The sequence below is a fragment of the Tetrao urogallus genome, assembly GCF_951394365.1.
Source record: "Tetrao urogallus genome assembly, chromosome: 5".
In the NCBI taxonomy this organism is placed as follows: domain Eukaryota; kingdom Metazoa; phylum Chordata; class Aves; order Galliformes; family Phasianidae; genus Tetrao; species Tetrao urogallus.
Window position 1 is genome coordinate 23,077,019 of NC_136818.1, and position 27,624 is coordinate 23,104,642.

At 41.1% G+C, this 27,624-nt stretch overlaps 1 protein-coding gene across 1 annotated transcript in view; it reads right to left on the reverse strand.

Moving 5' to 3' along the window:
• Window positions 1-27,624, reverse strand: part of MTA1 (metastasis associated 1) — a gene marked incomplete at both ends in the record, with an annotated part of 68,558 nt that overhangs the window by 29,053 nt on the left and 11,881 nt on the right. Inside the window, 8 exons of the mRNA XM_079535286.1 lie at window positions 5,206-5,280; window positions 6,352-6,540; window positions 7,896-7,995; window positions 11,972-12,074; window positions 13,588-13,705; window positions 18,681-18,744; window positions 18,917-19,043; window positions 26,709-26,802. Coding sequence (XP_079391412.1) covers window positions 5,206-5,280; window positions 6,352-6,540; window positions 7,896-7,995; window positions 11,972-12,074; window positions 13,588-13,705; window positions 18,681-18,744; window positions 18,917-19,043; window positions 26,709-26,802 — 870 coding nt within the window. The remainder of the gene's footprint in view (window positions 1-5,205; window positions 5,281-6,351; window positions 6,541-7,895; window positions 7,996-11,971; window positions 12,075-13,587; window positions 13,706-18,680; window positions 18,745-18,916; window positions 19,044-26,708; window positions 26,803-27,624) is intronic.

Sequence of the window (27,624 nt, forward strand, 5' to 3'; positions counted from 1 at the left end):
GCACAGTCTCGGAAAATAATAACTGTAAAGCAGACGTCAGCATCTGCATAGAAATAAGAAGCACAAGAAAATGTAATAGAACTGAAAAGAAAAAAAAAGTGGCACATGGGAATATATAAATTCTTTTTATAGGGACATGATGGTCACGTGTAAAAGCAATTAAGTAAAAGCTTCCAGTAAGCACAAAGCTTGCTTTGATCAGAGGGGCAGCCTGAAGCATGTTCTCCATTTGACAGCCTGACAGTCCCTCACCAGATCTCTCTGGGCTCTGAAAGAATTCCCTTTTCCAGCAAATAAAAGTCAACCCATCTTAAAAACCAGAGAACGAAGATGTCAAGGCAGCCTAACATCAAATGTTGATAAACACTTCCATTACTGCTTAATGAACTTTGTACAAGAATCACATTTCCTTGAGGGCAAAGCAGGAAATTCAGGGAACTTTCACTGGTACAGAACTTGTTTGTTCTGATTTCTAAACTTCCACTAGATTTCTACTGGAAATTGAAGGGGAGGGAACGGGAAACTGCAGTATTCTTGATTAAAGCTCCCAAGGGCACCAGCTAGAGTCATTATGTTGTGACAGTCTTGGAAATCTATGAATGGAAAAGCCTCGTGCAAGCACAAAGCATTACCAACAGCAGAATTATTTTGCTATTTGCAATCTAAAGTCATTTGCCTTGGAGACGTGGTTTACTTAGCCTGTTAAGCAACATTTTAGGGAAGGGATGATGAATGGTAACACTGGATTTGATTTGTGAACGATGACCATGGTGCAAGCTCTGAGCTACCAGCAGGTCACCTGGGCCCAGCAATACCCTCAGCTGCCTTGAGATCAAGGCCAAACATTTCATACAGAACATGCCTTTATTACAGTCTAGCGTACCAGGACACCCGAAGGCTTCCAGAAGCCCTATAATGAGCTGGATATGAAGAGGTTGGTTCTGCACTGTTTGTAGCTGTGGATGACCAATAGTGCAGACTTCAGGAGCCTCAGATACTTTCTGACAGCAGAAAATACAAGAATGCTCTCCCCATAGAGAAGTGCTCTGCTGGGTTCCTTTGCCTGTTAGGAATGGATTTGCGCCTTAACATTCCCCTTCCAAAAGAATCCTGTTTGTAACTTCTTCCAGAGGCTTGACACAAACGAGATCTTGTATCTCTAACTTGCATATGCATGTCCATCTATCTTAAGCACATCCTCATCACATTTTCCTTACTAAAGGGAGATATTACATACTTTTTTCTTTTTAATCTCCCCTAGGACTAAGGAATTAAAAGTACATTAAAATACTGTATATGATTCAGTGCAAATGCCTGTCCTTTTTACAGCCCAGAGTTAACATCTTTCATTCTACCCCATAAGCTTGAAAAGTCTTAAAATATGATGCATTACAGCAAACAAATGTTTGTGAACCATTTTCTACAGAGTGAGTGTTCATAAAGAGAAAGTAACAGAAAAAATCCAGGACTGCAGAGGATATTTCAAGGTCCACAGTGCAAGAGTTGGGTTAGCAGGCAGTATGGGGGCATCTCAAATATTGAGCCCCTTTTAGTTCACCCTGGGGAAGAATATTCTCTAGCCTGTGCCTTCTGGATGCAGGAGAATCCGAGTTTTGCATCTTTCCCCTCAATACCCTGAGCACACCAATGCTGCTGGGAGGCACGGGGGAGGTAATTAGGACATGATGCATTTGGCAGAAGTGCTTCCAGCTGCCAGGGCTCCTCCAGCACTGATGTACAATACCTCCAGCCTCTGTTAATTGCTTGCCAAAACTACTCCAGTTCCAGGATACTGCAGGATTAATAGGAGGTGTTTGGGGACAGCATGTCCTACGTATGTGGGAAAGCATTTCTCTGATGATATTTCTACTTTGCTAGCACACAGTACTTCATGAGTTCTAGTAAATTAGGATGTCACTCAGAGCTCTCGCCTAGGTACAAAGGTTAGTCTTCCTCAGTAAAGATGTTATGTATCTGCATCAGGACCTACCAGAGCTCCCCCTGCCTCACGTTGTCAAATTTACTGGCACTTTCATGTTCTCCATCTCCCCCTTTACATTTTTGCTTTTCCAGCTCCACATACCTTGAAACCAGTCTTTTTCTCCTACTTAATCTCTGCAGCACTTTAATAGCGCTTCTACACAATAAAAAGAGAAGAGAGCAGGAATTTGTAATGTTTGAGCTCCCTCTTGAAGTTTCATGTTCCTCAAGCACAAATGAAAACTCAGTAAGACTTAAGTCTTTCACTCTCAGAAAGCTGGATAGTGTTACACTTGGAAGTTTACAGGACTTCCCCTCATGATACACAAAACAGCATTAAAAGATCTTCAAACAAACAAACAAACAAGAACATCATCCTGGAACACACAACTACTTAAGAACTTGACTTGCACTTTGAATGGTAACACAGTCATGCCCAAACACCACACAACTCTTAAAGAGCTTTCAGACTGCTCTTGAAAGTAGTCCACACGAAAGTGGATGTCAGTTCAAACCGTTTTAAACCAATAAATGGATATATGATATTTTGCTGCTTCTGAATCAATTTATGTGAAATCTGACTCAAAAAAAAAAAAAAACAAACAAAAAAAAACAAACAAAAAAAACCATTCACAGGAGTCATGGGACACTGCATTTCTTCAGGCCATCTCCAAAAAGGTTCCTCCGACAGAACAATGTGCAGAATTTTGGCAGCCCATTGACATTCCTTCTAGCAGATCTGCTCTTGGAGAGCTGGATCTCCACTTCAAGTGACTGAACTTTAATTATGCTAATACCTACCAAAAGCGAAAGCGTAGCTCAAGACAAATATAAATCAGTGTGTAAGAAACCCAGGAAATCCATGCTCTGAAGCAAGTCCTTTTGTGTCCTGTTCAATCGCATCAGCCTATTCTCAAGGCAAGGAAGTGCTTTTAAGCCTTCCCATCCTAGGTGTACCAAGCAGCCCTCTCCTTCCCCTCCACACAAGCACAAACATTTCTGCATGCTAGCACTTCAATCAGTAGCATCTTGTGTTACTTATTTCCCAAATATTCTGACTATAGGAGCTCTAGTTTCAAGCTTGCACAGGGCTCCACACTTATTGTTCAGTCCTGAAAAAAGTTTTTCTGCTCAAGTCCACTCAAAATTCAGCTTCCTTCATGGCACAGATAAGATTTTTCTTCAGGGACATGACAGAGTTCTTTCTTGATCCAAGAAATTCTCAAAGGAAATACAGAAGAAAGCAAACACTTCTCAGTAACTGGTTTTCAAAGCAGGCAGTCTACATGTGACAAAGGCTTCCCAACAAAGTTGTGCAACTCTCAAAAACAGACAGCTTAAATTAATGCTTCTAAGAATGGAAGAATCTACAAGAATGGAATCTACAAGAATGAGCAAGTTAGCAGTTGTGAGTGGGGAAATAACACACAGACTTGAAAGATAAATTAATCACCCCCTTAAAAAGAGGCCAAGTGGAAGTGAAACAACTCAGAATACGCAATGGCCAGACCCTTATGTAGCACATTTTCGGTATCTCAGGTACAGAAGTGCTATAAAGCCCAGCACCATTCTGTGCTGTTAGACTAAGGAAAGAACTGACACAGACAAAACACTGGGAAAAAAAAAAAATGATGTTGACAGTTGTGCACCGTGAAAGAATTTGAACATATCAAATGCAATGCACCATTATTCCAAAGAAAACTTCCTATGCTTTATTTGTGGTTATATACAGACAGCTCCCCCAGGCTTTTTATAAATGTTTACTGTATTATTTGCTTGTACAGTCTGGGAATTTGAGACGAGGTCTTCAGCTCAGATCAAACATAATGGACGTGGTATCTTGTGGTTCTGCAGTTTCTACCTGCTCACCTTATACTCACGTTGTCTCCTAAGTGCACAGCCTCTAATTGGAAGTTTTCCCCAAATCCCACTCCCTGTACTTTGCTGGGCAGCACACGTGAGGTACAACAGCACAACCATGATAGAAAACTCACTGCAGAAGAATGCAGCAAAACAATACAAGAAACTGCAGTGCTTCTTTAATTACTATTTTATTGCTGCAAGAACAAATAATCAAACTCCTTCATGCAAGTATCCCCTCTGCAATTTTGTCTTTGTAATAGGAAAGCTCAAGAAATTGGAACTAGCAGAAGAATGCAACTACTACTTTGGCACATTTTTTCAGCACTGCACAAGCTTCCTTGATGGTCTCACTTCCTATTGTGCTTTCCTTAATAGGAAAGAAAAGTTTCAATCAAGGAATGAATTCAGAAAAATATCAGAATGAGGATGCAAGCATTAACTCTGTTTAATATATTAAACAAAAAAAACCCCTGCAATACAGAACTTATTCAAAGAGGGTTTCGATTTGCCTGAGGAGCCCTCCATAAATTGAAATGTTCCAATCACAAAGAGAATGGCAAAAAAAAAACTGCACTGCAGATCTTGACAGCCAAATCTAGCACGTGCCAAATGCTGGTCAATGTCCCAAGCATCTAGCCTTTATCCTAGGCTGAACGTGTAACAAAGCAAGTTAAGGTGGGATGATTCCGTGACTACACTTTTTCTAATGCTTTAAATAGGTGCTTAAACATTACACTGATAATTACCAATTCATTATGCATTTCTCCCTTTTAATTAGTTTTCCTATTAAATACTCTAAGTGCTTTTCAGCCATCGTTATTCTACAACTTTTCACATACTTCTTGCATCATGTTTTCATTACATAAGGTACCAAGCAGCCTTTGTATTTAAACAAGGAGGAGAAAAAAATGACTGTAAACAGCAACCCAAGTTGATTCTCAAGTATTAGGAGTCTGGGAATTTGAGCCACCAAAGCTTTCCAAACACCCTGCAGTACTTATGTGAAAGAGATCACAACTGCCTCCATAAAAACCCTAAATTGAAGTTACTGCTGACCTTGAACTTGGTTACACAGGCAGAGATTAACTGCATATACTTCCTCAAGCTATTTCATTCCAAAACAGATGTAAACATGTGGCTTTGACATTTTTAAATGTTCGCTGCCACTTTAATTGGCTTGGAACTTTCACATGTCTACAGGATGGCTGATGAGTGATAAGGGATTAGCACTTTGGGTGATTACAGAATCCACCTATTGGAAAGCCTGAACTCCACAAAGAGGAGTAAAGCGGCAATGTTTGGCTCCAGTGGCAAGTAAAGCAGCTTCTCTTGTAATGAAAGAGGTGATTCTGACTTTCTTACCTGCTGAACGTATCTGTCTGTAGTTTTCCACATATAGTAATACTCTATTATGCTTGTTAAGGATTTCCATGGGAGCTAGGGACAGAAAGGAAAAGCAACAGTCATTTCTGGATGCAGCCTCACCAAAATTCACAGAATTCCTCTGGCAGACAGTTTGTAACAGAGTTTGCAATTACTAACACTGATAGCAAAAAAGATAAGAGATTCAGACGTTAACTAAAGACATCAGAGGCACCCACTTTAAACAGGACCTTTCAAAAAATAGTGCTTTCAGTATAGAAGCAGATTACAGGTAAATCTTCATGCTGCATTGGCTTCATAGCAAACCATTCAGAGTCAACATGGAAGACAGTCCACTGGCTGAGACAGTTTTGCTGCTTTGAGCAGCAAAGACTCAAGCTTAGGAATCATGATGACAGTCTTATAGCTCTGTTTTGCAAAACTTCTATGGAGTGGGTCCTTAAAAAAAGAGTAAAATGATAACTACTAACAGAAACATGCCATGCCAGCTCTGTTCTCTGCGTGAAAAGCAAGAGGCTTTCAGCAGGACTATAGAGTGTTGTGCGGCTTCCAAGTCCCTTCATCTAAAAGATTAGAGCACAGGACAAGCAACACTGACACTACTTGTTTTGTTCTGAGGAGTCGAACAGTGATGCACTGCAACTTGGCTCTCCTACAGTGCTCCATTCAATCTGCTGGCTGAATACCTATGGAGGAGATCTGGCCAAACTACAGGACGCTTCCCACGGATGCCCAAGATTCCTTTTTCCAACTTTCAGAGGATCCTTTGTTGAGATAATATAAAAGTGACTACGTTTCCATGTTCCAGGCTCAGTACTCTTTCAAACAAGTTACTCTACAGCAGCAAGGCTTTCCTGTATCCACTCTGTTGTAGTCAAGCAGACTATTTTAAATTAACATCTCTGGAGGAAAAATCAATCATCAGTGATTTGAAATTCTGACTGTACAGCAGGCTGTCTTCAGCATGAGGTCTGTCTTCCCCTGGCTTACTGCAAGACATGCACCAGTTCAAAGCCCTCTTCTTCAAGATGAAGAAAAACAACTCAGTGCAGACAAGCAATAAATCAGCTCTGTTCTCCAATCAGAATCAGCCTCATCATGCAGGCCCCCACTTCATATACTTACAAAATCTTGCTGAATGTCAGTGAAATCTTTTCCATATTTTTCTAGTGCTTCCTCAAAGAGGTTTGCCTCTGAAGCAGACCACTCCTCCATCTCATCTCTGCACAGGACTGGCCCACCTTGTGGCACAAGCGCAGAGATCGCCTTGGAAATGTCATAGACATTTTTGTGCAAAGTGTCCATAGCATGAAACTACACAGTTGTAAAAGAGAAATAAATGTTAGAACAAGCATCCAGCAGGAAAAACACTTAGCAATTTAACAGCAGTAACAGAAGCCATGCAGTGGTATCTGTGGATACAGTGTACTACATCTGCACCAAGTCAGTAAATACTTGCTCCAACCCCAGATTCAAGATAATTTTCAGTGTACAAGTCTTATGTTCACTAAAAAATAGTAGGATTTTTGGAATGTGAGCATCTGCATATGAGTAATTCCTACTTTATCTAATCCCCAGCACCACCACTGCAGCACTACTGTTAAGAAAATGCAGGGGATAGAGCCCCACTCACCAGATGAAGATAGAGGACTGGGGGTATATTTTCTAATTAACTTAGCCATGCACTTCTTTTGTCAAATAATCCTCACAAATTGCATATAAAAACAAATATTTAAGCACACACACATTTGCCTCAAATGTCACAAACTCCAAAAAGGATTTAAGTTGCATATAATAGTTGAGTAGGAAGAATTATCCTGAGTGAGCAGTTATTCATGAGAAAGCTGAGCTAGAACTGATAGTGACTTGTCATTTATAAGAGGGGAGAACACACTGAGAGTGAGGAACTGGTATTTTAAATGAAAGCTTGGCTTTATTTCTGTTGTTTTAATCAGCATGTTATCTGTCTTCCATTTATCAGAGCTTTGAGCACATGCCTCATCAACCTACAGTGTTTTATGCTAGAGTTTGTTCTACAAATGATTTCATATTATACCAGTTATGAGGTGAGATTTTGATAACAGCACTCTGGAGCCTTTGTAAGTGTTATTCGCACTTCCTCTCAACTCTTTCTAGCACAGAAATTCCAGTTTTCCCATTCCTCTCTATTAAGTATCCTTTACAATTACAAAATATTCACAGAATCACCACTCCTTTGGAGCTTTAAAGCGAAGCTCAAAGAAAACTCCATCAACTGAAATTTCTTATCTGAACACAAACTCTTCCCCTCTAGACAATTTTGCCCAAGGATGGCAGTGGCAGCTGGGGAAGCGTTAAGTGGTATTTTGGCATTTCGACATTGCAGACAAGCACGTGGATTCTTTTTAAGACCATTATTCACTAAGCCTATGGAAGAGATGGGCTGTGAAGCATGGTCAAAACATTCAAGAAATAAAAGGTCTGAGCTACCCAAGATGGATCGTAAGGAGGCACAAAGCCAGAAAAATTTCCTTCAATGTAAATAAAGGGCTCCTTTACAAAGACAGGATCTGGTTCACAGCAGGCCACAATTACAGTCCATCTGGCCCTTTCCTTTTGCCAACTGTTATATTGAGAAGGTGAATTATCTTACATCTCTCAATAACTGAAGTCCCACTTATAAACCTTACCAGTGTGATGTCCCTAGAGGCTGCTGCAGCACTCATGTGCAAACTTGGCTGTCTGACAGAACTACTGCAATCTAGTGCTCGGGCAAACGTACCAACGGACCTGAAAGAAACAACAACGGCACATTAACTCTACGTGCAAAGCAAGCGTAAATATCAACACCCAACCAACATTTTTTGAAATCAGCAGACTCCACTTCTCAGTAACAAGATTACATGTCTTGGCACTACTTCTGAGCCAGGAACTATTCTCTTCAGATGTGGTTTGTTATTACGAATGCTCGACTGTGCTCACTTTATATGACCAAACAGGCTTAGGCAGGAAAACAGTGGAGGACTCCAAGATCCTAAATGGGCAGTTTTGAACCATCTCATCCTTCGTCTCTCAACACAAATTTTTGAATTAAGGTTTAAAAGAGAGTGATCACAAGTGACCTTTATGAACGGCAGCCTGAGCGGCACTGTGTTGTCCAAAGGTACGTCGATAGATGCCAAGATATGACAGGAAAAAAAGAATGCAGCAACAATCATTTTCCAAAGCTGCAGAAAAAGTATGACATAGTCTAACATTGTAAATATGTATTTATTGTGTGTACTGTAACATTTATATATAAAAAGAGTATTCAAAGTATAAGTAGACTGTGTAAAAGGACAGCAGTTCTCAAATACTGCCCAATGACAGCCACTCCTGTTTACAAGGCCACAATTCCCAGGCTCCTCTTTTTACCCCTAAAGAAACGAGCTAGAGAACTCTACAAAAGGAATACTGGTTCCAGTAATTCCCACTCCCCTGGCTGCTTGTTGCAGCACACAGTTGGGAACACTCCTGCACAGTGAACTGGAGCTGAACTCTGAGAAATTACAACAACAACAAAAAAATCAATTCCCCCCCAGCACCCCCTCACTCTGTTCACTTCCCCAGACTAGTTGACTAGCTGAGTGCATAGAAGAAAAAAAGGTAAATACTTAGGCAGTAATCCATCAAATATCTGATTTTGGTCAAAAGCCAAAGCCACCCCCGCAAGGCTTTGGTGCATTCAGACTTCACCCTCTCCCGAGCCTCCTACTCACTCATGCTTGTCCCTGCTTCACAACTCCCCTGCTTGCAGAACTGATAGTTTTTGGTGGTGTTTTTTTTTTTTTTTTTTTTTTTTTTTTTTTTTTTTTTTGTGGTACCTAATTAGAAACTGGATCACTTTGCTGATTCTGGGTAGAAGCAATCGTTATACTGATCTTTTCGGGAACTTTTTCCAGCAGGCAGCCTCACGTGGCTCTATCAGCAAACCAAGCAGGCAGCAGAAAATGGCCACAACTGCTAGAAGCACCTTCATAACCAAGAAGCCTACACAAGGTGGAAACTGCCATCACAGAGCAGCTCTGTGGTCACTCTGAACCAACCCACACACAAAACCCCCATCGACGAGGCACTTCCAACCTCTAGTTTCCTACTGAGTGTTCCTGACACCAAGACCACAGCAACGTGTGGCTGAGCGGCACTGTGAATCAACGCTGCTGGTAGTCAGCCCATCAAACAAACTCTTTGTTGAAGGGTCCCATAAGCAGCAGAAATCCTTTGCTGGAGATATTCCAGCTTCCTCCTCCTCTTCTCCTGCATCACTGGTAGAGATTATCTTCTCCCTGCTTTCAACCATTTCCCTACGTGCATCTGTTTAAGTACAAGGTGTGCTTCAAAAGTAATGTCTCCTATTATGTTGACCACAGTGCCAGAGGCCAACAGAAGAAACACCATATGCAAGTTTATCAGGATCTACTGAACCAAAATGAAGGTGAAGGTGACAATTTCCTGGACAGCATAATGATCAGCAATGAGATGAGGTGTCACCTCTATAAGCTGGAGTCAAAACAGCAGCCTGTGGAATGGCAACATGTCAATCTCCCACTGAAGAAAAAGTTGAAGACAGCTCTCAGCAGGGGAAGTGCTCTGCCTTGTAGGACAGGAGAGAGGTGATCCTTCTGGATTTCTGGGAACCCAGACAAACCATCAGCTCTGATTGCCATGTCACAATGCTGACTAAGCTGAAGGCTCAAGCTACCAGAGTCAGGACAGAAAAGAAGACAGCCTTAAGCCAGACCCCATATCAGTTTGAAGATTGTGGAGCACACTGCCAGTCTTGGCTGGACTGTCCTACCACACCCACCATATAGTCCAGATTTGGCACCTTCTGACTTCCGTGTGTTTGGGCTGATGAAAGATGGACCACACAGGCAATTTTTTCCTAGCAACAATGCCATCGTAGCACCTGTGAAACAGTGGGTCACCACTGTGCTACAGCATTCTATGAGCGTGACACGAGGCTCTTGTTCATTGCTGGAAAAAAAATGCATAGCCAATGGTGGTGACTATGTTGCAAAATAGCATTTTGCAGCTGAGAATTTGCTCTATCAAACAGTGTTATTCTGCTCTTTGTATTTGTTGTAGTTTCCACAGAAATAAAGAGGAGGCACTACTTATGGAGCAACCTACACAGAATTCATCCACTGCACATAAATCACTTAATCCAGCAGGATTTGACTCCACTGTTGGCACAAGTCCAGGGAAACAGCCACATATTGTGTAAGTAGCACAGCGCAACTTGAGGAGACTAAATTTTATGGTGATTCCTTAGTGCAGTCATAACACTACAGATTTTATGAACCTTGAAAACAAACAACAACTAAGTCTAGACAACAGAAAACAATAGTTAACCAATGACAAAAATGTATTGATGGATCTGAACTGTCAGATTTTCATCAATCTGGACAGCAGTTGACGTTTCTCCATTTTAACCAAGCTGGTTTTATACTTTGCTTCCTGCTACTGGGCTCTCACACAAGGCCCATCCCACTCATGAAGAAGTTCTCAAGTGTTCTTAAAAATTTTGTCTCAATTGCATAAAAATGGCAAACTTTTATCTTCAAAGTGCAAAGAAAAATGATTTTTGTTGCACGCTTCTGAACATACAAACTTCTCACCTTGCATACTTAAAACTCTACATTTTAACTCAATTTTCCTTAATTCTGCCCTTTTCTTTCCTCCTCCTGTTTTCTTAAGTCTATATCATTCAATGTGTTGAAAGCATTTACTGTTGTTTCATAAATGCATTCTTTTTGCATCATTCAACAGCTCCAATCAGAATGAGCGTCCGTTCCAGCCAAATTCTTCCATGTTATGTCCTCAGGAGACACCCCATTAACTCACCCACTACAGACACAGCAATACCACACCCAGGATAATTCAAGAGGAAAGTTCAGCAGCATGATAACTCAAGATGTGTGTGGGAAGGGAGAAGGGGGGAAAACGCACCACCTTCCTCCCTATATCTAACAGTAACTTGATCCACTGACTATGGATGGTCTAACTATCCATCTGCTACTCGCACTTCCATGCTTCCATAGTCTTATAAACTTAACTAGAAGACAGAGCTTGGAGAGCATTACCTTTTTCTTTAACTGTAAATATTAAATTTTAATATAAGCTTCTGCTCATATAAATGAACAGAACACTGAAAAGGGTCACAAATATTTCATAAAACTAACACTGTCAGACAGATTGCCTTGAGTTTAAAAAGAAGCATAAAACTCACCATTCCCCATCTGTACTCATTTGCAGGGATTGACTTTATTCATTCTACTTGTTTCCTAGTGCCTAGACTCCAACATCTTAGCTTTAACTATTACAACTTAACTATTATCGCATGTTGAAACGTGGCTGGATTTGAAAAAGGGACAAAATGGACTCTGTAATGAACTGTGAGGAATTTAGCTCTCTGCGTGCTCGAAGTGCTGGCCAAAGAACTTGAAAAATCTCACCAGTTACAGGACAGTTCTCACATAAAATAGAAGAAAATGATTAACTTTTTGAAAGTGAAAGTTGTAAATCCAAGTAGTTGTTCATGAAGTCATGCAATTCCCAGGAAGGCACATTAACACGTCCATCATTTCAAAATGAAACACGTGAATCAAGCAACCAAGCCAGCATTCATACCAGTACAGCAAAAAGAACACACACAAAAACACCAAGTGCTTAGAAAAGATGAGTTATTCAAATGATCTTCAAAGAAGTGGTAAATTGCTCTTACCGTGCTACCACCAAGAACTGGTCTATCTGCTTGTCTACTAGCGGGTTAAAGGCTTCCCAAACTTTTGTTTCAAGTTTTGACTGATCTCTTCCATCATCCTCACCTGGTTGAAAAACAAGTTAGAAAAGCTCAGCATGACTGTTTTGAAATAAAATTACTTTCCCGATTTTGTATCTCACAATAATTTAACCACCAAATCAACTCAGATACTCTGCCTGACAGTGAAAGTTTCATTCACCCATTCGGCTGTGACAACTTCAGCTTGACAGATGCAGCAACCCAACTCATCCAAATTAGGCCACCGGATGCTGAAGAACTGATATCTAATGGCACAAGTAATGGGAAACAGACTACGTCCTCCCCCAAACTAGCCTCCTCACTTCAGCCTCCTCCCCAGATTCTCTCTCTTTCCCCTCTACCTCACAACAGTTCCAGGAAAGCAGGCACACTCCCAGCTGCTCTGAGCAGGCAAAAGGTAGCTGGTCCTGTATGCACTAGTTGCTTTCTAAGGGGCAAATCATAGCATCAGATTCTCTTAATTCTATTCTCCCAACCATATACAAACCAAAATATCTTCGAAAAAAATACAGGAGCTACTGAGCCTCTTTTTTTAAAACCCATTTTGAAACATCTGGAGATTATACTTTTCTGAATTCCCATGCTGGCTGGCTGAAGGAAGAGAGTGCCTTTCAAATTAGTTCATCCTCACTTAGGAGGCTAGCCCAGCTGCCAAATAAATACCACAGACAAATTAAACAAGAGTCCCGACCAATATGTTGGCCTGCTCTAACATTAGCCTAACAGTACCTGCACATCTGCAAAGCTCTGAAGCAGAGAGTGAGGTACCTCAGTGCATTAACATCTCTGCCTGTGGAGTTTGGTAGAGCCCCTTCCAACACGGCTCATAACACCAGCTCTCTGAGAAGAATGTTGTCAGATAGGTCTGAGCCCTACACAGGTCTCAGAGAAGAGTTCTTCCACCCACTGCAGTGCAAGGACCAGTGTGAAGCTGGTATCTGTTAACTAACAGCCTCTTTTCCTGGGCATGTGTCCTTATGTTCCTTCTGCTCCACGAGCAGGGCAGGCTGAGGTCTCACAATGTGCTCGAGGCAGCAAATTCCTCCTGCCTGTTCTGCAGGTGAGAAGTCTAGGCTGGCAGCCAACAGCAGCAGACGGGCAGGGGGCTCTGAGGAAAAGGCATCCAGCAATAATGGGCAAATTGATGCGGGGAGACAGCACTTAATTGGCAATAATTTGGGAGTGGCTCTTACGGGGAAGCGAGGCTTGATTAAAAACACAAAGGCTATACAGATGTGATGGAAATTTGTGCTTCCCATGAAAATTCTGAAATCTCTTAAAATGAGTGCAAGCTCTGATATAGCCAATTAATTCAATTTGTCTCAACAACTTTTATGATTTGGACAAATGCCCGCTTAAAGCCTGGTTTGAGACACAACTAATTGCATGCAGTGGGCAACTGCTTCAGTCCCTAACAAACCGAGCCAGTGGTGCACACATGACATGGTGGTAGGAACCTCTGTCTCCCACATGGGCTGCATACATAAAAGTGGCTGCATTCCACGTGGCCTCTTGACAACTTAAATTATGGAAATTACCCTCTTTTAATAAGTCTGTTATATCTGCCTGGTATCTGTTTCCAACTCGAATTTCTCCTTTATCAGCAAGTAGAGTCTTTTGTTGAGGATCGTATACTAGTGAATAGAAGAAGAAATCCTAAAAATGAAACAAAAACAGAAAATGAAGCATTACTAGCTTACATTTTTAGCACAGTAAATATAGTAGAAAGCTTTTATGCTGTTTGCTCACCCAGTCTAATCATAGCAAGTAAAAACAAACTAATTACCAGTTCCCTTCTCAGCACTCTCCTAATAAAGATCAGGATGTGGCCTTCCTTGTCTCAGGGACACACTGCTGACCAAACTGTTTCCCCTCATCACTTAAGATTAAATTGCTGTCTTTCTTCTGCTGCTTATTGGGCAAAGGGAAGCAGATTTGGCAGCAGCAGCAGCTAGCTGCAGGTGGTAATACATTAATTTGTTGCTTTTGCTCAAGTAGATGAGAAAAAGGATAAAAAAGCTGCTTGGTTTCTGTCACCTGGGTAAGCATGAACGATTAAAGCAAGAAGTCATACCAGAATGAGAATGTCCTGCCAGAGTGGAGGAAGAAAACAGCCTCAATTTTAATCACTTAACTGCACAGGGTAAGTAATTGAACTCTTCTGCAGCAAGTAAGTTCCATCAAAGGGGAACATGGGATATGGGGCAGGAAGAGAGCTCTGTTTGGACATCTCAATCTCCATCCACAGTAACCAGGTCACCAGGAACAGAACAGAAATGCATTATGTGCCATCCTTCATATCTTGGGTTTCCAGCTCCTTTTCCCTTCCCCGCATTTCTGTGTAAATAGCTGGCAACCTGTTCCAGTGCATCTCATTTCACACTTTCCCTTTCCCTGCATTTGTATGCATCATGCAGCAAAAAAATCAGGAAAAACCAGCATCAGTTTTCAGCTCTCTTCAACCTCATGAAAAGGCGGCAAGGAAAAGAAAGTCCTCTATCTGCCATGAAAACCCCCAGAAGGAGGAATGACCACTGAGTTTCCCCAGTAACAAGATAAACATTCTGTGGACTAAGGACTAAGTGGACTGAGTCAAAGGTGCACATTAGGTTTGTTTATCCAGCCCTGCACATATTTAGATTCATCTAAGACTGATGCCACAGAGGTAAGGTCTCCCACATTTTCTTTACACGTTTAAAGCATCCAGCATGCAAGCAATTACAGAATTTAAAAGTGTTAAACATGACAGTTCTAACTTTAATAGAAAAAAAAAACCAGCATTTTTTCCAAGAGATTAATATGTATGGAATGGGGAGAAGAGAATAAATTTCAACTGGTCTGCATATGCTTTGGTTTTGCTACCTAAGAAAGCAGGACACAGAGAAGTCTCACCTATCCAGCACAAAACAAGAGGAAAGGCTTTAATTTGCACTGATCTTTTCCATCAGAAAACACATCACTTCCCCACAGAGGGAACATGCTCTGTTGGTGGCAGGATTGCAGCCATAGCTAACTCTTGGGAAAACACAGCCCTAACACCCAGGTAAGTAAACTAGAAGGGTTGTGGTCTGGAAGATTTGGTTGTGTTTTCAATCAAAGATGTTCTCGACAGAACTGATTCCCACTCCCACAGGAACCAAAGTCTACTTACAGCAACCTACCAACAGAAGGGAGCTTCAGAGTAGAAGACAAATAATTCATGTGATAGCTGAGTCAACAAATCTGGGTTCTTGCTCCCTGACATATGCAAAGTTCAAAATATTACAATACTGAGGATATACTGTACAAGAGATTTCATAGCACGATCTTTGTTGGCCAGAAGTCATTGATTGTGGGGAAGTTTTCTCCTATGGTATTTGACTGAGATGCTCTATTGCTTCTCTTCTGTAGATCACTGCTATGTTTTTAGCCATCTAATGGCAGTCACTCAGTGAGAAAAGGGAGCAGGATACACATCTCTTTTTGCTGTTCTTCCCTCATCCCTTTGTTTGAGGCAGAGATAAAGGAAGGCAGGAGAAAGGCAGGCAACACTTCTCTCCAAAATAAAGAACTACAGGTCTCTGGTCTCTTCTACCCAGCCAGAGCCTCTTCAACAGGGATGAGATGGAAATTTAGGGGCAGAAGTGTGACTACAATGCAACTCCCAGAAGTAATACAATGCCACCACCATCAGTGCCCATAGAAATATTAAATTCAGCCCACAAAAATGGCACGTCATTTCTGAAAACACTAACATCAGTTTAATGCCAATGGAAGCAACAGCCCAAGGAGCAGAGCAGATCCTAGTGTACTCTAGAATGAGTGTGAGTTCTTGATCACCACTGCATAGCGCCAATGAGAGATTTTTCACAAGGATTTCACCCAACAAGGTTACATGGCTCTTCACAATCGTCCATGCTTTTCCTTGCTGTCAAAACTGTGCATGTCGAGTTCACAGCGGTGAAGAATAAGGGTTTTCTGCTTTAATTCCACATCCCAGAAAACACTCAATGTGTTTGGGAAAAAAAAATAGAAATAAAAATGACCTGCCAAGAGTTAAAATTAAACCATGACTTTCTGCTTCTCCAAACCGTTACATGGACACTCAGAGCTTCCCTATCCAAGCCCCAAAGCTACCAGCAGCTACAAGCCAAGAACCAAAGCCACCAATGACAGAAAAACTGTAGAAAAGCCCCACATGAAAGTACAGTACAGAAAGTGGTTCGTTCATTACAGCCTGCAAACCTACTCTCATGAACTCAGTTGGGGTGAAGGCAGAAATTTTAGCATGTTATTTTTAGGGAGTACCAAAAGAAACAAATGCCAGAGATGTACCCAGCAGGCAAAATTCACACCATCACATGGATATCTTCTAGCAGCACAGTCAAATAAGTGGTACGTATAAAAATAGGGAAATCTAGTGCTAATCTGCAGAATAGGGAAATCTACTGCATGTGCCAGAAATGGTTATAACCTTCTCTTGATCTCCCTGAGAATTAAAATTAAGTATCTACAGGAAATTCAGGTTTTCAGTTGCTTCTTTCTTTTCCCCTTTTTCCTCCTGTTCCTCAGTCCTTCTACAAACCTGGTTTTGCCAGACACAATAAAAACAGCGCTGGGCCCTGGATGTCATGCAGCAATCTTTGTGAGCAGCACAGCAGGAGAGAGGGGAAGGATGAAAGCAAGATAACAAAAATGTAGTTTTGCTTTGCTTATTATCTCCCTAAAAACTTGTCTTCATGTTTAACCTCCTTCAAGGCAAACAGCCTTGGGCTGAAAGCCTACTTTCAGTGGTCAAAACAGGCAAGTTATCAAACATACAAGAAATCTGTTGGCACATTCCCTAGAACTGCTTTGAAAGCAAAGAGAGAATTAAAAACAGGAAGAGGAAAAAAAAAAAAAAAAAAAAAAAAAGGAGCAGTTGAAGACAGTTGAAGACTATACTACCCAGGGCCAGGAACTGACCAGGCAACAAGTATCTCCTTTCTGAATCTCTTCTCCCTCCACCCCAGCACATTTCTGTTCCTAAGCTTCCCATTTCTTTACCATCTGTCCAAGCTACTTTGCACCACAGCAAAACACTGTGGTAAGCAACAGGACACATTCATGGAACTCTTTCATTCTGTCAAGTCTCTAAGTGCCTGCTCAGTTTAAAAATAGCCTGCATCACTCATCTTGCATTTTGAGAGTTCAAAAGGATGAAAACAAGAAATCTTTCTGTTCCGACATCTGCATCTGAGCAATTGCACAACTAGAGGAAGAAAGCTCCCTTCTCAGCCAAGGTGCCTACCTGTAAGATTGCTGGTGATAAAAATGTTTGGGGAGCAATGGAGAAGGAACACAGCTTAAAGTTTGGGTACCAGTAAGTCTAAAACTAATTTCAGTTTGATTAACTTTTGCTTTCAAATGGGCATCTCCCAGACTGCTAGCTGGTAACAAGCATTTCTGAACACAACAGCCCTCGTTTGATGCACTGCCATTTGGCAGTCCTGAGCAGGCTCAACATGTTTTTGGTTTCACATTCCAAAGAGAAGCCTGACTATTTAATCTCCGTGCTTTGTTTAAAATTCTCTTAAACTAGAGCACTGGATTAAAATTAATCTTACATTTAAATAAATACTGAAGAAAGCTAAAGATGCATTTAAAAAGTCAGCCCAGACTGCAACACGCTCCTTCAAACCAAAAACAACCTGTTTTCTTTGCATTTCTTAAAGGACAGTTTAATGACTGCTACCTTACTGCTTTCAATTACAAGATTTCCTCTCTTATGTAACATTTAAATGTTTTCAAATCCAAACGTGCTTGCAGATGTATTCAAATAATAACACACTTAAATGACTCATTATTCGTTAGCATGAAGTTTAAGAAAATATATGCTGTTAGTTTCCAAAAGGAAAGGTTTCCTACTGTCATATGCCAAGACTGCCTAGCCCAGCTGGCAGCCAGTAGTTCAGACACCATTAAACTCGTATACATGTGTTAATAAACTGTAATTTTTTAAGACCACAGAACACCTGAAAAAGTGAAACCCACCAGCGTAAGACAGTTCAGTTGCAAGTATTTGGCCGAGGTACCTTTAAGGAGTCAGATTGCTAACATTTCTGCAGGAGTCAGAAGTTCAGTGACAAGTAGTTTTTCAAGGATCTAAGTGTCTGTGGTGGCAAATGAAGGATTACAAGTAAATAGTTTTAATGGTGAACTCAAAACCCAGGGAACTAAGCTCCTCAGAGATCTGAGGTGAGATCAAGCTCAAACCATACTGAAATAAATATGTAAGACTTCAGGAGAAAACTAATATATGGAAATACAGTTTGCTGGCTTGCTCCCTCTTCTACAGTTACTTCACCTCCCACCCTGTGTAGTCTGGGAGCCTGAGCCTTCATCTTGAGCTTTCAGTCTGCCATTCTGATAGGCAAGAAGGGACAGCTTACTGTCACAGGAATGTAAACAACATGCCTGGCCTGCTAGATCCACCAAGTTTCACATCAAAATGAAGACTGTATTGAGCCCAAAGCTTCCCCCTGTCAACACTGAGTACGCTTAGACATGAAAGAAGAACTGTTCTTTTTAGAAAGCTTACAAAAAGCCACCAAATCTAAATTGTGCCAAAAGAAAGCGTTCAAGCTTGACAATTCACAAAATGGGTTCATACCTCCCGTTCCAGATATGATTTAAGGGATTCTGTCTCATTTAACAGAGTAACGCTGCATTTGCCTCTAAAAAAGAGAAACATATTTTATGAAAAAACACACATCTTAAAAGCTTGTGTGACGCATAAGATGATACTATTGAAGTTGCACACAAAATTTAATATTACACTGCAGATTACTTGAATAATAGTGACATTTGGCTTCTAAATAAAAAGCACAGGAAGAAAATGGCCGTTACCTAATATGTGTGGCTGGCAGAGATTCCAGCTGTCGTGAGAGAAATAATTCACGATGTCGTAACTGATGCTTCTGTTTCTCTGGCAAGTCAACCATTTCTGGGTTTTCCATCTCTTCCTCCATTTCTCCTAGTCACAGAGAGACAAAATGACCATTATGAACACGGCACAAGTATGGACTCTAGGCCAATCAGCTCCAAAACCTTTGCTAAATAATAAACAGACTCAAGGTGAAATATAATTTTGAACCCTCACATTTCAGTTAAGGAAATAATTAGATAACTGGTACAGAAGCTTTAAGTCACGTCTGTGAAGAACAGTGTTTATCACCACTAGAATGAAAGCACCCCAGGTCAACACTTGTGGAGGCCCACCAAGTTGTGGTCAGAAATCTGCAGCAGAAGAACAAGGGACCATCTGCCTCAGCGCTGGCTGCATTGGGAAGGAGCTGACACATGATGAACGAGGCAGGGAAAGCAAAATGTTCAATCCAGGTGTCAGCTATCATGCACCCTACTCCTATCACAGTTGCACACTGCTCTGTCCTGCCTTCAACAGCTTCTGAAATAAATGCCTACTGAAAAGACCAGTTTAGCTGTTGAGAGGATTTCACTCTCTTCACCCTAACCACAGGCCATAGATCACAGTCACAAGATGAACTGGAATGTAACCAACTGCCCAAGGCCAGCCTTGTGAGCAGCCCTCCCCTGCTGCAGCTCACACACTGCTGCCACACAAAGCCTGTGTTAGCCTGGAGCCAGGATCCACCACCACAGGCTTCCAGCCATGCTATCTCCATCCAACCAGCTTTAAATGAATGCCAAAGCAAATACATGAAATCACACCCATACGGATATGCAACCGATCCAAAACATCTCTAGGCATTGTCCTCGTTAGAATTAAATTATTGTCATGCTTTGTGTTCATTAGCAAGCATTCTGTCAATCACACGAGACAAAGCTGCAGAAAACCAAAAGCTTCATGATGAAGGAAACCCCCGTATCTCCTCCTTCCCTACGAAAAGAAGGCAGTGACTGCACTGTCCAAAAGCACAGCAAAGTTTCCCAGACTCGAGCAGGACGAGCTGTAATGTCTCATACCCCAACAGCAGAGCTCCGACTTTCCTGCTGCTGTGCTCTCAAAGAGCAGATCTGTGCCTGCAGCTTAATTCAACACTTGTTGCCAAGAAACATTTCTAGTCAGAAATGCATATAGGAACAGTTGTGATTCATACACTCGGAAGATTAGTTACCTCTAATCCTCACTGCCAGCCCAAAAGAAAGCAAACAGAAAGGAGAGAACACGCCATTTTGCAAAACATTAAAGTTGCATTTAAATAGCCCACCATTATGCCAAAGGGGGGGGGACAAAAACCAACAATATACCTTCCACATTCCTCATGATTTATCACTGTTTTACTGTCCTGGAACAGAGACCTGTGGTTTATAAGTCCCTCAGGTAAGCTGCTCCAGCAAGGAAGGGAAAAAGCAGTGTAATTAAACCCCACTGCAACATGCAGCAGCTCTTATAACTGCATGAGCCGTTCTGCAAACAGCAGCACGTTACAATTTAGTATTTTTCTACACACTGGGACACAGACTCTACATTTATGCCCCAGTTTCATGGTTCTGCAGTTTATTTGCTGAAGTGGATTCTGTTTTAGTTGGAAATTAATACTGTGGCTGCTGCCCTACACTATAAATACACCAGCAGCAATCCACAAACAAGTCAGTAAGTTACCAGCTTGCCTGCTCAAAAACCGATGGAAAAGGCATTAATGCCTCCTGCACTTAGGAGAGGTTTTGGAAAATCAGAGTATGCACAGAGTAATGCAGGAAAAACACTAAGGAGCAGCTTAATACTTTAATACACTTAATGTCTTCAGTATACTTAGTAGCTGAGAGCTTTCAAAAATTACATGAAATATATATTGAGGACTACGTGGTAGTCTTACCTACAAAGAAAACAAACCACCCAGCAAAACCAAGCTCATCTCTGGAGGTACATCCCTTCAGGGAGGCTTGTCTTTCTTCCAACTCCTGTCTTATTTATATGCCTTGTGCTTGCAATGAAACAAGGAAGGTGGGACGCACGAGTTTTCTTCTTAGGCCAGCTCTGCTACGCGCAGCCTTTCAAAGGAGAAGGCACAATGCATTCTGACAAATGTGTTCTGAAGGAAAGAAACGCACCAGGAAGGCAGCACTGGAGTCACATAAAAAGTAGCTTTGATAAAACAGTAACTGAAACCACCTCAACACCTCATGTACTGCAAAGGTTTAAGTTGGACTATAAACCAAAATGGGACTAATGCAGCCTAAGGCTTCAGGACAAGTGCAACACATCTGCACCTCAACCTCCTACAGCTCATGCTCTCAGCAAAGCAGACTTTAGGCTCCAGAATGGCAGCCCCTGAAAGACAAGGACAATAATCTTAGAAAGAAATAGTAATAACAATAATAAACTCCTTTCAGAAGCACTTGCCCACATTTACGGCAGTACTGTGGAGTAAGTGATGAGAACACAGTAGGTGCAGTATATTGGGATTTCAACGATCTCGTAAAGCTTTGCTTCAAAATTAATCTCTCTGCTTGATAGATGCAGTCATGCGGATTTAAAACTAAACATTTAGGCTTAATATAAGCAGTAATATTTCAGCTATGCAAAAGTAGCCAGTGCAATGCTGCAAGGACTGTTAGATTAAGCATTATTTGATATCTGACTACAGAATCATTAATAGCACATTAAGAAAAGCTTGACAGTGACACAGTGGAAGCAAGAGACAGGCAGATTGGACACAAACAGCAAGACTCATGTGAAAGCTAACATATATTGGGGAAAATAATTAGAAAGAGCAAACTGAGTTGGCAGGAGAAGCCCAAGAGGCAGAAATTGTAATTTAAAACGACCAGATGTATGAGATGCGAAATTAAACATCAATATTTGCTAGATGTTAGAAAGAATAGCAGCTTGATACAGATCTGACAGCAGAGACACAACACAGAGCTCTCGCTCTGCATTCTGGGCTTTATGCAAGTTGCTACATGGCAGAACTCAGAAAAGCACAAAGGCAAATGACACAGAAATAAGCGCTCAGTAGGATGTCCAGCTTGGAAGATGGGCAGGTCTGCAGGAACAGAAGAATGGAGACTGGGGCTGGAGGTGTTCAAGAAACATCCAGATGTTGTACTGAGGGACATGGTTTACTGGTGATAGGTGGATGGTTGGACTGGATGATCTTAGAGGTCTTTCCAGCCTTGGCAATTCTATGATTCTAATTAGTTAGGGTGGTATCACTACATTTGAAATGTAGAAATAAAAAGGAAGAAAAAGGGGCCAAAACATTGGGAAACTCAATGAAGCTGGGGGCACTGACCTGTTACAGTTCCTTCAGCAGGATGGAAGCTTCAACTAAGCAGCTCTGAAAGACATTCTACAATTCTACAGAAGATCCTTCTGTGTTGGAGGAAACCAGTGCTGTGACAACAGATTCCTCTTCCCAGGACCACTTCTAATGGTCCATACTAAGCCTTGGAACCTCATTTATTTTCTCTTTACCAAAACCCAAATATTGACTTATAGCTATAAAAATATGGTGGAATCTTCCACAAGTGGAACTCCTTACACCTTGACAGTTCAGGAGAAGTTGACCACAGTACCAAGCAAACATCTCATGACCCCTTCCAAGACTTACTGTGATCATCTGCTGCAACCACGGTCAACACTGCGGGAAGGGACAGAGCAAATAGGACCTGCTTTTAACACTTTCCTTCCTCACCACAACAGTGTTGGAAGAGGAAATCACAGTTTCCTCCTCTCAACAGCAGGCCCCAAAATGCCCATGCACAGATTAATGAACTTGGCTCGTTTTAAAACTGCACGTGCGGATCAGGGAGAAAATGGGGGTAGAGGGTGTAAAATAGCCAAGAACTCATCAATAAAGCTGTCATCAAACTGCATTTACACTGGCTGGTGTCATTAAAAATACTCAGCGGCCCTCCAACTGTTTGGGCACACGGCTCTCACGCAGCTCACGGACTGATTGAGTAATGACACCTCATCACTGAGAGATGTTTATTTTTAGAAGATTCAGCACTTTGAAAAGCACGCTGCCATGCGTGCCTGGCGCCCAAACACCAGCTGATGAAAGCTGACCATAAAGCTGCCAAGCGCTGCCCGTGCCATTCGGTCTGCACCAGCTAAATGGCTCTCCAAATACTAACGTTGTGGTTTCACAATCAGGGCAAATATTTTGAATGAAGTGAAAGAACTGTTGCTGCAAGACGGAGAGCACGTAACTGGAGCCAGCCAGGGTGGGTGGTTAGGAGGGAGGACAGGAGGTCTCGTTCCTGCTGTTAGAAATAATTACTTAATTACAGAAGAAACTATAGGGAGAAAATATAGTCACAGCATCCAATTGTGGCTTGAGGAATAAACAATAAAACACAGAGCGCGGTTCTCTTCTATCAGGTTCTGCCTGTAATTTTGCCTGCATGCAATATTCTACCTTAAAGCACTACAAAGTCTTTGGGCAAGAGCATTAAATAGACTCCTACTGGCGAAGCAGGTTCATTTCACAATCAGGCAGAGAAATTCCCGAGAATAATTTGCGAGGTGATTAAAGAGGCTTATGAATAGAAAGTGCCAGCAATGTATGGAAGCCATTATAAAGCCGAAAGATTTATGGGACAGCCTAGACAAGTTTGATATCGTGTGATAAAAATAGGAAGATGACAGATCAAATCCCGGGATCCGGTTGCATACATCAGGTACTCATTTACAATCATAAACTACAGAACAAGCTGCTTCCTACTCATTTCTCTCCTTTATAAAGAACTATGAGAAAATACTGCATCCTCGGATTTCCAAATATCTGATGGATTGTACAGTTAAAGCATAAGAGCATAATTTCCTATTAAAAATATAACTTTACAACATTCCTTTCACAATCCCACCTCTTTCCTTCCTGCGTTGAGAGAAACAGTACTACAAAATACACATATATTTTCCCACTATTTGGTTATCTCACTGCACTGATCTCAAGAGTAGGCCTAAAATGAAGGCATCTTCACCTAAGACTGCAAATCCAGGAATGTCTGCAGTCAGAAAGCTCCATTAATCAGCTGAACAAAGGCAGTTAAAAGATCAGCGATGCAGATACGTACATCTACTGCAAATGCATCAAAATGAGGCAACAGGAGACTTTATGGAAACGAACTCAAAGCCAGTGACAGCCTTGAGTGTCTCTACTAGAATCTTAACATCCGCAGCATTGCATTTCATTACATCTCACGGGGTGTAATTTTTTTTCAGAGTAAAGAAGTGCTGTCCAAAAAGCATAATTATACTCTCTTCTCCCTCCTGAAGAACAGAATCCAGACAACAGCACATCTGTGTAAATGGAAGTCATTGAGCAGAAATCTTATCCTGCACCAAAAGGAAAAACTGTAGCGACTAAAGAAGTTTACAGTAAGAAGGAGCCTCAGAAACTCTATTGCTGGAATTATCGTACAGAATATTCTTTTTGTCTTTCAAACAGATATGGAAATGAACAATGAATTGTTTGTTTACGTTAAAAAAACCCTTCCTTTTCAATCTCTACAAGAAATCAGTCTTTGCAAGCTGAAAGAGCATTTATGAGAGTTGAAAGGAAGGTTTTTCATTTTCAGCCTCAGACTCACATGTCTTTGAATCGTTCCTACCTGCTTCCTGTACTAAATCTAGTCAAGTGAGACGCAGACCAAGGAATCAATAGTCATGTTGTTCATGGCGAAGCTCCTATTAAGCTTCAGTATTCTTGGAAAAAATGAATAGAGCTGCACTGAAGAGATAGCAGAAAAGCTTTGCCTGCTGCCACAGCTCTGCAGCACAGCTAAATCTCAACTCAAAGCCACATGACTTTTCCCAATGCACAGTTTTACTAGTGCAACAGAGGGATTTATGTGGACTTGAATATAGAACAGAAAATATTTGTATTCATCAAAAAGGGGCTAGTTTTGATGCATTATTCCCCAACAGCTTACAGTGCTGGGAACACCTGCAGACACTACATTCATTGCCACAACTAAATACCAGACATAATGAATCCCCCCACAACCCAGCCAGATCCATACCATATACGCATCACAGTCTACTCATACATCTGTTATGAAGCACATTAAAAGACAAAGGTACTCAGCAGCCAAATCATAATTATGACATGCCCAGATCAGATTGGTCATTCTTCCTCATCTCTGTGCCCATGGGAGAGCCTGGAAATAGAAGGACTGATAAGGCTGCCCATACTTCTTGCTAAATTTTAGCAATCTGAGCTATACATCTCACATACTCCATTATTTACAATCCCAATCAATTTATTTACTGTGCCTGCTAACATCCCCACACTTTCAACATGTTTGTTTTGGCACCATTTTAATTAACGCTGCTTCCATTACCTAGCAAGGATGAGATGGGAGGGATGCTGAGCTGGCAGACGAAGGTGTAATGAATGTAAATCTGACCCCCACTGGTAACTACAGTGGAATCAAACAGGTTGCAAGGACTCTAATTAATGCGCTACATCACACATCATGTGATACGTTGCACTGTTTCTTCTCTACAGATGGGATGGATACTCTTTTAGAAAGCAGAGGAATGCACCATGCTCTTCCCTTCCCAAGTTCAGAATGCACACATCTACAGCAGCTTCTGTTATTCCTTTTGCTGTTGTCAATTTGTTTTTTTGAACTGAATGTCCTTGCAACCCTTACAGGTTTACATGGGCCAACACATGAACTATACACACTATTTCTGTATGCACATGTCACTATTCTCAAACTGCTTCTATAGTAGAAGAGTTGTGACACTAAGTTCTTGTTTAGAAAGAAACTTCCATCTCTGCTCAGCTGTCTCACACGTCCCATCTTGACAGTGTACATGGCAGCAGAAATTAACACAATGTTCTGTAAAATAATAAAGTCAACGCATACAAGGAAAGGAGGCCAAGCTAGGGTAGCAGGAACAATCCTCTGAACTGTATTAAGTATCATGACATTCCTTATTCATTTTGAAAAAAGCAGAAATTACAGATAGTACTTAAAAAAAAAAGTTTTAAACGTTCAAGTCTCAAGCCTAGACATTGTTCTTTTCCTAACAAAAGGAGCTGAGCTATCCAAAATAGAGATAGAATGTCCTAAAATCCAGTGTTTTAAAATTTATTTACTCAGCACATTCAGAGGAAATCTATATCAACTCAAAAAAAAAAAAAAAAAAAAAAAAGTGTGTGTGTTTCAAATAAATATATATATATAAAATATATATATATACACGACTAACATTGAAATTTAAAGACAACTCCTGCTAACCAAGTTTCAAGTTGGCCACATTTCAAAAGCTCATTTCCTACGACCAGGCTATTTGACTTACTCTTTAAAGCAAAGTGGGTTTTTTGTTACTGTTGTTTTGTTTTGCTTTACAAACAGTGCCTGGAGAAGTAATACAAGAAAGAATATTTTCTCTCTCGTTTCAGAAGTTAGGAAATCCACTTTCAGGAAGCCAATAAGATGCCTTTATTCAGTCCCAACTGATTTTATTCAGCCCCAAACTTGTGCTCCCCCACCATGATAACTAAGCTGTACCCAATCAAGGTTTTAAGGAAGTACGGCAGCGAAAAAGAAGTCAGCCAAACCAGCAATGCAATTTACTTAAGGTGAATACAGGGAAATTACATTTTAAAATGACAATATTTATAATTGCAACAAAATTCTACCCAATTTTGGAAATTTTGCACAGAAGCAACATGAGCACAAATAAGCTTACTTGCATGTTTATCTGCCAATACAATAAGTGTACTTGAAATGTCTCTTCTTCTGTAGAAACACACCACCTTTGCTTCCACGTTTCCATTGGCAGTCTGAAAAAGAAAAAAAAAAAAGGACACAATTCAAAACCTGAACTGCATGCACTGAACTAGAACACTTCAGAAACTGCCAGGAATTTTGTCACAAGGGCTGCACAGGATCACCATCCAGCACCCTTCAGCTGGGCAGCCTATCTGAAACACTCCCTCCAGTGTGATCCATTCTGGAGTAGGGAAGTGGGGATGGCCCTTCACTCCTAACTGTTTCTGCAGGATTGCCACTTTAAGCAGATACAGGTTTTTCATGGGGTGACAAGTCACTTACCTGCAGTTACAGCACACCACATGGCTACTTTTCGGGGGCAATGCCTGCATTTAGCAGAACACGAAAACATTTTTAAAATCCTAACAAGATTCACTGTGGAACACAACAACAGAATGGAAGTTTAGGCTGTTGTCCAAACTCAGCAGGACAGCAGAAAAGCAAGAAAGAACCCAGTTGTTACTGTTCTCACAAAATGACTTCCATAGGTTTCCTTTCCGTTTCAGGGCTGCTGAGACAAAGAATGACCACCACAATCATTCCAAAAGGAGAACAAAGGAAGCTGCATCCTGCCACAGACTGTACACCAGGAACAGTATACAAAGAAGTTCAAATGTTTGAATGACTTGGGATTTTTTCTTTTAAACTCTAAAAACAAGATAGGTGATGATTTTCTTGTAAGATGATAACTGCTGAACTGCGGAACCAGCTTTAGGCAAACTCTAAAGGAAGCACACCTACTGCTTTGTAACAGACCCAGCCAACCTATTGTTTCTAAAATAAACCAATAAATAATGAAAATGCAACGTAAAAGAGTTGTATCCTGCTATTGA